The sequence below is a fragment of the Gopherus evgoodei genome, chromosome 6, assembly GCF_007399415.2.
Source record: "Gopherus evgoodei ecotype Sinaloan lineage chromosome 6, rGopEvg1_v1.p, whole genome shotgun sequence".
NCBI lineage: Eukaryota > Metazoa > Chordata > Testudines > Testudinidae > Gopherus > Gopherus evgoodei.
In genome coordinates this window covers 136,398,945-136,411,688 of record NC_044327.1, presented here as the reverse complement: position 1 = coordinate 136,411,688, position 12,744 = coordinate 136,398,945, and the positions used below count along the sequence as shown (strand labels likewise).

The 12,744-nt window shown below is 58.3% G+C and overlaps 1 protein-coding gene across 2 annotated transcripts in view; it reads left to right on the top strand.

Moving 5' to 3' along the window:
- The first annotated feature begins 624 nt into the window (after positions 1-624).
- The window catches only part of TMEM8B (transmembrane protein 8B), a 46,187-nt gene continuing 34,067 nt past the window's right edge, over positions 625-12,744 (top strand). For both annotated transcript variants that reach the window (XM_030566718.1, XM_030566719.1), the window contains exons 1-3: positions 625-690; positions 5,810-5,999; positions 11,440-11,647. In XM_030566718.1, the coding sequence (XP_030422578.1) occupies positions 630-690; positions 5,810-5,999; positions 11,440-11,647 (459 nt within the window). In that variant the 5' untranslated portion in view covers positions 625-629. The remainder of the gene's footprint in view (positions 691-5,809; positions 6,000-11,439; positions 11,648-12,744) is intronic.

Genomic DNA, 12,744 nt, shown 5'->3' with positions numbered 1-12,744 from the left:
CGCCCCGTCTCACCCCATCCACCCTGCTCCATCCTGCTCTGACCCACCTCCATCATCCCACCCAAATCTGCCTCCATTCCCTGCTCAGATCCATCTCTGCCTCATCTCATCCCCCTGCTCTGCCCCATCTCCATCATCCCACCCAACCCTCCTCCATTCCCCTGCTCTGCCCCACCACCGCCCCATCTCACCCCTTCCACCCCGCACCATCCCGCTCCGACCCACCTCCATCGCCCCACCACTATCACCCACCTCCATCATCCCTGCCTCCCTCCCCTGCTCTGCCCCAGCACCGCCCCGTCTCACCCCGTCCACCCTGCTCCATCCCGCTCTGACCCACCTCCATCGTCCCACCTCTATCACCCACCTCCATCATCCCTGCCTCCCTCCCCCGCTCTGCCCCACCACCGCCCCGTCTCCCCGACCCCATTCTCCCTCTGCCCCCCAGCCCCGCCCGCGGCAGCGGCAGCAGCAGGGGCGGGCGTCGCGGTGAGTGGCAGCGGTTCGGCCAATCGGCGGCGGCCTCCGGGGCGCTCGACGTGCGCGGGGCCAATGGGCTGGCGCTCGGCTGACGTCATGGCTGCGGGCGCCGCGGGGATGGTGCGGGCCGGGGGAGCGCGGCGCGGAGCATGGCCCGGCGGCTGGTGCTGCTGCTGCTGCTGCTGCTGCTCGCCGCGGGGCCCCTGGCCGGTGAGTGGGGCCCTAGAGGGGCCTGGGGGAGTCCCTGCCCTGGGGGGCTGGGGGGGGGGGTCCCTGTCCCGGTGCTGATCCCCGGGGGGGGGGCGGAGCTGTCCCTGTCCCGGTGCTGATCTCCAGTGGGGGGGGGAGCTGTCCCTGCCCCGGTGCTGATCCCCGGGGGGGGGGAGCTGTCCCTGTCCCGGTGCTGATCCCCGGGGGGGGGGGAGCTGTCCCTGTCCCGGTGCTGATCCCCGGTGGGGGGGCGGAGCTGTCCCTGCCCCGTGCTGATCCCCAGTGGGGGGGGGAGCTGTCCCTGTCCCGGTGCTGATCCCCGGTGGGGGGGCGGAACTGTCCCTGCCCCGGTGCTGATCTCCAGTGGGGGGGGGAGCTGTCCCAGTCCCGGTGCTGATCCCCGGTGGGGGCGGGGGGGGAGCTGTCCCTGCCCCGGTGCTGATCTCCAGTGGGGGGGGGGGAGCTGTCCCTGTCCCAGTGCTGATCCCCGGTGGGGGCGGGGGGGGAGCTGTCCCTGCCCCGGTGCTGATCTCCAGTGGGGGGGGGGGAGCTGTCCCTGTCCCAGTGCTGATCCCCGGGGTGGGGGGGGAGCTGTCCCTGTCCCGGTGCTGATCCCCAGAGAGGTGGGGGGAGCTGTCTCTACCCCAGTGCTGATCCCCAGAGAGGTGGGGGGGAGCTGTCCCTGCCCCGGTAGTGCCCCCATGTCACACCCCCTGCCACCCACCCGCTCCCTGGGTGGTGTCACTGCCCAGCCTCCTGGCCCTTGCCGGGTTCTGTCCCTGCCTGGCCCCGTGCTCTCAGCTGGGGTGTGGCTCTGCCTCCGTCCATGGGGAGCCCCACCCACGGGGGTCTGGGCAGGGTCCAGAGCCCTCAGGCAGCCCTGGGGAGTCGCCCTGCCTGGCTGTGTGGGGTCCCGACTCCCCGGAGCAGGGGCAGGTGACACACAGCAGGAGCAGGGTTTATCCCCAGGGTGGAAGTGGAGATATTGCCACCGGCACCCAGGGCGTGTGGTTCCTGCAGAATGGCTGGCGCTGGGCACACCTGACGGGCGCGTTTCTGTGGGGAGGGCGGAGCAGGAGATTGGATGTGCCCCCTTGAACTATGGCTCAGGGTGACAGCGCTGGTTCTGATGGCGAGGGCAGCTGAAGGCACAGCCTTGGCTAGGTGTGTACCTCAGGGTACAGCCGGCTGTGTCTGCACGCGTCTGTACACAGGCACCCCCCACGTGCACACGCAGCACGAGGAGTGGTGGGTTCAGTGCCCAGACACCTCTCACTCCAGCTGGCTCCCTTGGGCTGACTTGTGCTGAGCAGACAGGCAGGTGACAGCCCCAGCACCGGGCCTGAGGGCCCTGCGCAGGAGTGGCTCCTGCTCGCAGGCTTGCTGGCGGGGGCTGTCATTCATATCAGCCCTGGAGCCGGGGGGGGAAGAGCTGCTGGGGGCTGCCTGGCGAGCTCCCAGGGAGGAACATTTGGCCGCGATCGTTCTGGCTCTTGGGATGGTTGCACTGGACGCTCGGTCCCACCAGGGACAGTGATGCTCAGCTCAGCTCCTGTCACCAGCCTCCTGCTTAGATGCAGTCGCTGCCAGGCCAGTGGCAGCCCAGCCAGTTCTGGGAGCCAGATCCCACCTCCTCCAGGCCGACAGCAGGAGACATGGGGTGTCTGCTCCCCAGGCAGCATCACCAGGGCCAGGGCTGGCAGAGCAGCCTCTGTCCTGACTGGCAGGAGAACGCCTGGGCTGGGCACAGCAATATTCCCCAGCCACAGGTCAGCTGAGCCGGCGAAGGCACGCTGCCGAGGGGGCTGTACGGAGAGATCTGCTCACAGCCTGGCGTCACCGGCCCCCAGACACACCCACATGTGACTGTCCCCCCCCCGCCCTGAGAACGCAGCCCGTGCTGTTTGCCCTGTGCCCTCTGGATGGGGCTGGACATGGAGGTGCCTCCCTGGGCCCTGCTTCCATTTCACCATGGTCTCATTCCTTGTCACTGCGCTGTGGCAGAGCAGCCCCGGCAGCCCCACGCCCGCTGCCCTAGCAAGGGACTGGTGTTGGGGAAGGCGAGTCCCAGCCAGAGCCAGGACTGGACTCAGCCTGAGGTGGTGGGAGCAGGACGTCGCCGTTGGCATGGTGTGTGCTGGGATAGCTGCAGCCTGGCTGGGGTGGGGGGCTCTCCAGCTCACTCCATGGCACAGCAGATGGCGCAGAGCTGTCAGAGGGCGCCCGCATTGGTGCCATGGGGCAGAGCCCTGTGGAGACCTGGCAGCATGTACCCTTAGTGAGGACGAGGCTGCCCAGTCAACAGGCCTGCAGGGCAGAGTTGGCCTTGCAGGGGCCCAGCATGAGGCATAGGCATCAGTTGCACCCGGGCTTCCTGCCCCAGGAGCAGATGCCACAAGGTGCCCACTGAAACATTCCAAGACACATGCTCCTGTGCCTGAGGAGAGGTGCTGCCCATCAGCCATGGAGCAGCAGAACTCCACGTGGTGCGGGATGAGTGGCTGGGGGCACATCTCCACCCGGGCAGAGCCCATACGGTACCAGCTGCTTGGTACCAGGGGCATAGCAGCACCACTGGGTCTGTTCGCTGCATGGAGCAGGCAGGCAGCTGGGAATGAAGCTCCTATCCAAACACACTGTGCCCCAGCTACCAGGAGTGTGGCCTTCTTGGCACAATATTCCAGCATGGGTCTGCATGCATGGATAGCACAGCAGAGCCCCACATGGCACAGGGTGCATGGCATGCATGGCCCGGCATGGCACAGGGTGCACAGCGTTCCCGGCCTGGCATGGCACAGTGCGCACAGCCCACACAGCCTGGCATGGCAGATGGTACACAGTGTTCATGGCCATGTGTGGCACAGGGTGCATGGCATGCATGGCACAGGGTGCACAGCGTTCCCGGCCTGGCATGGCACAAGGTGCACGGCACACACAGCCTGGCATGGCAGATGGTATATGGCGTTCACGGCCCGGCACAGGGTGCATGGCATTCACGGCCTGGCATGGCACAGGGTGCATGGCACACACAGCCTGGCATGGCAGATGGTAAATGGCGTTCACGGCCCAGCACAGGTGCCTGGCATTCACGGCCTGGCATGGCAGATGGTATATGGTGTTCACGGCCCAGCACTGGGTGCATGGTGTTCATGGCCTGGCATGGCACAGGGTACATGGCCCACACAGCCTGGCATGGCAGATGGTATATGGCGTTCACGGCCCAGCACAGGGTGCATGGCATTCATGGCCCAGCATGGCACAGGGTGCATGGCCCACACAGCCTGGCATGGCAGATGGTATATGGCATTCACGGCCCAGCACAGGGTGCATGGCATTCACGGCCCAGCATGGCACAGGGTGCATGGCCCACACAGCCTGGCATGGCAGATGGTACACGGCATTCATGGCCCGGCATGGCACAGGGTGCATGGCACACACAGCCTGGCATGGCAGATGGTATACAGCGTTCACGGCCCAGCACAGGGTGCATGGCGTTCACGGCCCGGCATAGCACAGGGTGCACGGCCCACAGCCTGGCATGGCAGATGGTATACAGTGGTCATGGCCCGGCACAGGGTGCACGGCATTAACAGCCCAGCGTGCACGGCCCACACAGCCTGGCATGGCAGATGGTACATGGCATTCACAGCCTGGCATGGCAGATGGTACACGGCATTCACAGCATGGCTAGGCACAGGGTGCATGGCCCACACAGCCTGGAATGGTAGATAGTACAAGGCACAGGACATGCATGTGTCCTCTTCTTGTGAATCTGAGGCCAGAGCTGTTGTAGGGGCTGTAGCGATCCCGGCTTGGCTCGGAGCTCTGCCCTGACTCTGTGCAGGGGCACAGAAGGGTTCTCCCTAGCACTGCTGTGGGTGCAGGGCGCATATACCTGGCTGGTGTTACCTGTGCAGTTCGTGTCTCCCACCTTCCGGCAGGCAGCGCTCCCAGCGTGGCTTGCCCTGTCCCCTCACCCCCTCCCAAGATCGGGAGGCTCTGAAGACGAAGGGGATCAGTCCCAGAGTGCTGGGACAGGTACCCCCCGAGGTGCCCCAGAGGAGGGCAGAACTGGGAGCCTGAAAGCAGCCAGCCAGATGGCCCCCCAGGCTGGGGTCCAGTCAGCGCTGAGCCCCTGGCAGGCCCTGTACCTGGTCGCTCAGCACCGGGGGAAGGTGGGGGGAGACCCCCTGACTGCAGATGTGGAGTTTCCAAACTCGTGTCAGTTCAAAGCACTGAGCCCTTGAGCTGGCTGTGCGGGGGGTGGGGCCATGTGTCCTGGCCTGGGGGCAGGGGGGCTCAGATACCTGGGAAAGTCGGATCGATGGGCAGGGGGAATGAGGCAGGGCAGGACAGAACAGGGTGTCATGCAGCAGCTGGGCACGGGACAGGGACGTGAGTGATGCCGGGGAGCGCACGGGGCAGGACGGGGTCAGGGGAGCATTGTAGTGCTGATGGAGTCACAGGGCGTGATGGACCCGGGTGCGGGTCACCTCTCTCTAGGAGGCTGGAAATTCAAGGGGCTCAGAGGCAGGCTCAGAGTTGGGCCAGGAGAACCCCCCCCCAAAGCATCTGGAAGGAATCGGAACTGGGATGTGACAGAGACACGGGGTAACGGGCGGTTAGAGATGGGAGGCTGGGGCTGGCTGTCACCTGCCCCCTGACACCAGCCAAGGGGGCGCTCCAGGAACTGAAGGGCAGCAAATTCATATGGGGCAACGGAAACACTTTCTGCACATGGTGCACCATCAGCCTGCGGAACTCACTGCCACAAGGGATCTCTGCAGCCTCCAGCTCAGCAGGGCTCAGGCAAGGATCGGCCATTCCTGGGGAGGAGGAGGCCTGCCAGGCACATCAGAGAGGAGGAGAATGGAAGGGGCATGAGATGAGCCTGCCCCAGTGGGGGGGTTGGGGGAGCTCCCCATGGACAAGCTGTTCCACGTTGGCCACAGCGGGGTTCCTGCCCCTCCATCTGAGGTGGCTGGTGCTGGGCCCTGGCAGAGCCAGGAGTCCAGGCGCGATGGGCCCGTGGGCTGGGCAGGCTGGGGCTTCCTACATCCCAGCCCACGCTGGCTCATGGCCCCTCTTCCTTCCCCTCCCCCCCCATGCCCTCTTGCAGACGGGCTCTTCATGACCGATTACTTCACCCGCACGCCGCGCAAGCTCAACCCCTTCCGCTCCTTCGCCAGCATCGAGCTCTTCCACTTCCGCATCCCCGAGGACACCCTGGTCGCCGTCTGGAACCTGATCACCTTCAAGGAGCAGGGCGGCACCTTTGGGGACCGGTGCCCAGACCGCAGCGTCACCGTGTGAGTGCCGGGGGGCTGAGAGCTCAGCGTGGGCCTGGGACTCCGGTGCCTGGATTCCTTGGGGCGGGGCCCAGCTGGGCTGGCACATAGGGGCTGTCATGCAGGTGCTGGCCCCCTTCTGGGAACGCGTGACTCTCCCCCAGGGCTGCAAGGCCGCTCGCTCCCACCTGCCCTTAGCACAAAGGAGCCTGGGCTGTGCCCACCAGGGTCACCTTCCTGAATCCACCTGCCATGGACAACACAACGTGCCCCTCTCCACCCGTGCAGGCCCCGCTGTCTGTCTCCCTCCAAGTGTCCCCCTGGTATGCCCAACCCCTGGTCCACCAGACACCCAGGGTTCAGACCCTGCTCCCCAGGAGGCTGTGCACCTCAGCTTCCCCTCACACCAGCGCTGCACCTAGCACGCAGCTCGGAGCTCGGTGTGTAGTGCAAACAAGTATACGAGTGTATGGTGAGTGCGGGGAAAGGGATTGGGAAGTGTTATTTACCCTTCCCATAACACAAGGCCAAGGGGACAACCAATGAAATGAATAGGCAGCAGGTGTAAAACAGACAAAAGGAGATATTTCTTCACACAACGCACCATCAACCTGTGGCACTCATGGCCAGGAGATGTTGTGAAGGCCAAAAGTATAACTGGGTTCAAAAAAGAACTAGATCAGTTTCTGGAGGATAGGTCAATCAATGGCTTTTAGCCAGGATGATCGGGGCACAACCCCATGCTCTGGGCATCCCTAAACCTCTGTTGCCAGATGCTGGGACTGGATGACTGGATGGATCACTCGATAAATTGCCCAGTTCTGTTCATTCCCTCTGGGGCTCCTGGCACTGGCCAATGTCAGAGACAGGACACTGGGCTGGATGGACCCTTGGTCTGACCCAGCGGGGCTGTTCTCATCTTAAATTTATTTCCCGAAGTAGAGATTTAAGTGATGGCAAGAGGAAGTCTTGGAAACAGATGGTTACATGTAAAATAAAATCATCCCACGCAAGTCTAGGTTTCATAATCCAGCTACCCGCATGCCCCCCAAGCTCCATGCTCTCCAGCCCGACAGGTGTGAGCCCCGTCTCATGAGCCAGGACGTGCTCCGGGTGTCTCTGCACCCTTCGCTGTAGCCAAAGGGTCCATTGTCCCCATTCATGAGCGAGATGCCCCTGCCTGTTGTTTTTCCTTCCGGGTAGATTTCACCGGCTTGGTTAGCCAGTGGCTCCGTGAGCACCTGGACTTACTGTAACGATGCAACCTCTAGCAGGACACCACCGAGAGTATCAGTTCAGGACAAATTGCCCAGAGCAGGGCAGTCACAGCCCCAGGCTGGAGTTTCTCCACCTCTAAGGCACCAAACCAGCCAGACGGAGAGGACTTTGGTCTCTCCCCACTGGCTAACAACAAGTCACACAAGCAATTCCCTTAGACACTCCAGTCTCCCAGTATCACCACCAGTGCCACTTGTCCTGGGGACGAATGGTTATGAAAACCAACACCCCAGTAAGAGAAAAGAAAAAAAAGGTTCTCCTGATCCTAAAGGACCAAGCCACAGACCCAGGTCAAATGATAACTTAGGTCTTACCCAAAATACACACTTAGAGCCAATTCTTATTAACTAAACTAAAAATTATTAGAAAAGAGAGAGAGTTGGTTGGAAGATCAATATACAGACAGATTTGAATCCAATTTCTTGAGGTTCGGATACATGGCAGAGTTGAGTTTGTAGTTGCCAAAAGTCCTTTCAGAAATAGTCCAGAGGTTATAGTCCAATGTCCATATTCAGGGTGGCTCCATTCAGTGACTGGGGATCTCAATCCTTATAGCTTAAGGTTTCCCCCTCTTGAAACCCAAAGCAGATCTGAGATGAAGCAGGATCGTGTCCCAGACTTCTTATACATTTTCAACAGCCTTTTGGCCTGAGAAAACAATAGGCCTAACTCTCCTTCCAACCATCCTGGGAATTAGCACAGGGTAATTTATCCATTAAACAGTTCAGATCCAGGTTATCACAACCTTCAAAGAGACACACAGACAATAACACTATTTCACTCCAGTGTCTTCCTAAATGTTAATATTCCTTTTTTGTTATTATCTTTGAATCAAAATCATAGCAATAGACATCTCTTCCCAACAAGTCTTTAAAGTTCGGCCATGGGTCATGTCAGTCTGTGAGTTAATTCTTTGTGGGCTAGAACCCACTGCATCAGATGCATGGAGTGTAAAATACAGTAGCAGGTATATTTAGGTTTTGTAATGACCCATCCACTCCCAGTCTTTATTCCAGCCTAATTTGGTGGTGTCCAGTTTGCAAATTAATTCCAGTTCTGCAGAACTAATTTGCAAACTGGACACCATCAAATTAGGCCCGACTGAAGACTGGGAGTGGATGGGTCATTACAAAAACTCATTTCCCGCTGCTGATACTCACACCTTCTTGTCAACTGTTTGAAATGGGCCACCCTCATTACCAAGGCAAAAGTGATTTTTCCTCCCTTGGTATGCTACTGTTCATTGAATTGTCTCGTTAGCATTGACCCCCCCCCCACTTAGTAAGGCAATTCCCATCTTTTCATGCACTATGTATAAATAATCCTGCTACTGTATTTTCCACTGCATGCATCTGATGAAGTGGGTTGTAGCCCGCAAAAGCTCATGCTCAAATAAATGTGTTAGTCTCCAAGATGCCCCAAGGACTCCTCGTTGTTTTTGCTGATACAGACTAACACGGCTGCCACTCTGAAACCTCTGAGGTAATTAAGTCTTTCTGGCCCTGTGTCACCTTTCAATGAGCTATTATATTACACTCATAACCTCGCACCTACATGTGAGACACACAATGCACAACACCAAACAACGAGAGGGAGCAGCGTCTTACCCCCCCTGACGGGAGCCTGCGGAGGCCTGTCACCTGGGCGCTGTTCTCACCCCCAGGCGTTACGAGCATAATCGCCAGGATAGGCACACAACTCCTTAAATATTGTCCATGCAGTCGTGTGGCTGGGACTGAGAGCTGGTGGCTGCTAACTCTCGGCAGGGCCCTCTCATACCAGCCAGGTGTGAATGGGTGTATATCTGACCTCGGGATCCCCGTACAGCCCAAACACCCCTCAGCCAGCTGGCACCATGCAGCCCCTTGGAGGAGCCGGTCAGTGGGCCAGACCCCCAAGGGGTTCCTCCAGCATAGGAACCACAGTCCCACTACCTCCCAACCAGAGCCCTGGGCTCCCACCCTCCTGCTCCACCCCGGGCCCTGCCCAGCGAGTCCCACCCAACCAGCCCCTGGGCGAGCCGTGTCCCCTCCGCAGGGACCGACGCCCCCAGCCAGGGTCTGCAGCGGCGCCCGGCAGCCTGTTCCAGCCAGAGCAGGGTTTGTCCGGCATCTGGAGCCCCCTGGGCAGCCCTGAGCTCAGCCCAGAGACCTTCAGGCTGAAGCATCGTCCACCTGGCCGAGAGAGCAGCTCCCCTGGCCTGGCCCCAGCTCAGGTGCTGGCCCCCTCTTGCTCCATCGGCAGGTCAGGCTCAGGAGCGAGCAGCCAGCTCCTTCCAGGAGCCCGCTCTGTACCCCCTGCCTGGCCTGTCTCAGCCCTTTGTCCTTGAGCGGTAATCTCTTCCCAGCTTCCCTGCTGAGAGCTGGGGGGACCTCCTGCCCCTTGGCCAGGGGTCTCTGGGTGTCCATGTGCTGGGCACTGGGAGTGCTATGGCCTCGCTGGGATCCAGCATCACCACGGGGTGCAGCCAGCTCCTTAACAACCCTCTGCACTGGGGCCCAGACATCCCGGGACACCCTCTCCTCCCTGGAGCAGACTTACCACCCCCCCCCCCCGGGTAACAATGCAAAGTGCAGAGGGAAACGGAGGCACTCATAGGAGTCATGCAGATACTACAGACCATCCCCCTTTGTCACACCTTGTGCGCATGCACACATGCACACACTCGCACGCATATGCATACACCCCTACACACATGGACACATAACTGGCTGGATAACCATACTCAGAGAGTAGTTATTAATGGCTCCCAATCCTGCTGGAAAGGTATAACAAGTGGGGTTCCGCAGGGGTCTGTTTTGGGACCGGCTCTGTTCAATATCTTCATCAACGATTTAGATGTTGGCATAGAAAGTACGCTTATTAAGTTTGCGGACGATACCAAGCTGGGAAGGATTGCAACTGCTCTGGAGGACAGGGTCAAAATTCAAAACGATGTGGACAAATTGAAGACATGGTCTGAGGTAAACTTGATGAAGTTCAATAAAGACAAATGCAAAGTGCTCCACTTAGGAAGGAACAATCAGTTTCACACATACAGAATGGGAAGAGACTGTCTAGGAAGGAGTATGGCAGAAAGGGATCTAGGGGTCATAGTAGACCACAAGCTTAATATGAGTCAACAGTGTGATACTGTTGCAAAAAAAGCAAACGTGATTCTGGGATGCATTAACAGGTGTGTTGTAAACAAGACACGAGAAGTCATTCTTCCGCTCTACTCTGCGCTGGTTAGGCCTCAACTGGAGTATTGTGTCCAGTTCTGGGCACCGCATTTCAAGAAAGATGTGGAGAAATTGGAGAGGGTCCAGAGAAGAGCAACAAGAATGATTAAAGGTCTTGAGAACATGATCTATGAAGGAAGGCTGAAGGAATTGGGTTTGTTTAGTTTGGAAAAGAGAAGACTGAGAGGGGACATGATAGCAGTTTTCAGGTATCTAAAAGGGCGTCATCAGGAGGAGGGAGAAAACTTGTTCACCTTAGTCTCCAATGACAGAACAAGAAGCAATGGACTTAAACTGCAGCAAGGGAGATTTAGGTTGGACATTAGGAAAAAGTTCCTAACTGTCAGGGTGGTTAAACACTGGAATAGATTGCCTAGGGAAGTTGTGGAATCTCCATCTCTGGAGATATTTAAGAGTAGGTTAGATAAATGTCTATCAGGGATGGTCTAGACAGTATTTGGTCCTGCCATGAGGGCAGGGTACTGGACTTGATGACCTCTCGAGGTCCCTTCCAGTCCTAGAGTCTATGAGTCTATGGACACACACACACACACACACACACACACACAGACACACACACAAAGCCTCCCATTCCCACAGCTCCCTCCAGCCCTTTGAGGTGCTGTAAGATCCAGCTGGCAACTGGCCAGGGTGGGCTATTCCTGCAGCCCCCCCTCGGCCTGGTACTGACCCCATATGGCATGGGGGGCCCTACCCCATGCTGGAACCCTGGAGTCTCTCCCTGTTACATGCCGGAGTCGTGCTTCCTAGAGTGTTTCGGGTCGGGATTGTGGGGCCTCGGCACAGCGAGGGTGGGACTGGGCTGTATCTGCCCAGGCGCAACGTCCCTGGGGGCTGCTGGTGTCAGGTTCCTGCTGCTGGTGCCACCATCCCCACCTGCCAGCCACTTGGCTGCTCTCTCTTCCCACCTGCTCCCGTCTCACATGCTCTCTGCCCTGCAGGTATTTCCGCTCCGGGGCTCCCCCCGTCATCGCCCCCCTCCACACCCACTTTCCCCGGGACACGGCCGTCCCTGGCTCCTTCACTCTCACCCTCACCTGGAGTCTGCCGAACCGCACCACCGGTGTCTTCAACATCACCAGTCCGCTGCCTGGAGACTGGTTCCTGGCTGCCCACCTTCCCAAGGATGAGGGCAAGATCTCCGTCAAGGTGAGGGGCCAGCAGGGGAAGGTTAATGGCCGTGCCCCGACACCAGAGGCAGGGACAAGCCAATGCCCTGCGGGACGCTAAAGCTGCCCCAGGCTGGGCCAGTGCAGGGCAAGGCTCCTGTTGCTCTGACTAGGGGAGGAGGATTCCCCAGGGCTGTCTCTGGGGGAGGGGCAGAGGGTTCTCCATTCTATCTGGGGGACAGGAGAGGGATTCCTCATTGCTCTGTCTGGGGGAGTGTAATGATGCTGTCCGGGGGAGCCAGCTGAGGTCACTCAATTAGGGTGAACTGCAAACACAACATGCAAACAAACCCCAGAAGCTGGTGGTTATTCCAATACTTAAGATTTACCAGCCAGCAGAGAACAGCTTCTACAGTACCTCTCTGGTTACTCAGAAGTTCAAACCATGCAGTTCCCTTAAAGTGGCCAGCCTCAGGCCTCCGTCCAGACACACCTGTCAGATATGATGATGATTCCTGAAAAATCTTATCATATAACAGAAAAGGTTCTTCCAATCCCAAAGGATCAGCCACACACTGAGGTTCAGTTGTAACTTAGATCTTACCCAAAACACACACTACAGCCAATTCTTATTAACTGAGCTAAAATTTATTAAAAAAGAAAAGAGAGAGAGTTGGTTAAAAGATCAATATACAGACAGACTTGAATTCAATTCTTGAGGTTCAGATACACAACAGAAGTGAGTTTGTAGTTGCCAAAAGTCCTTTCAGAAATAGTCCAGAGGTTACAGTCCAATGTCCAAATTCAGGGTGGCTCCATTCAGTGACTGGGGATCTCAATCCTTATAGCTTAAGGTTTCCCCCTCTTGCAACCCAAAGCAGATCTGAGATGAAGCAGGATCATGTCCCAGGCTTCTTATACATTTCCAGCAGCCTTGTGGCCTGAGAAAACAACAGGCTTAATTCTCCTTCCAAACATCCTGGCAATTAGCACAGGGTAATTTATCCATTAAACAGTTCAGATCCAGGTTACCACAACCTTCAAAGAGACACATAGACAATAACACTATTTCACTCAAGCATCATCTTAAATGTTAATATTCCTTTTTTGGTCTTGGAAGCAAAGCTATAGCAATAG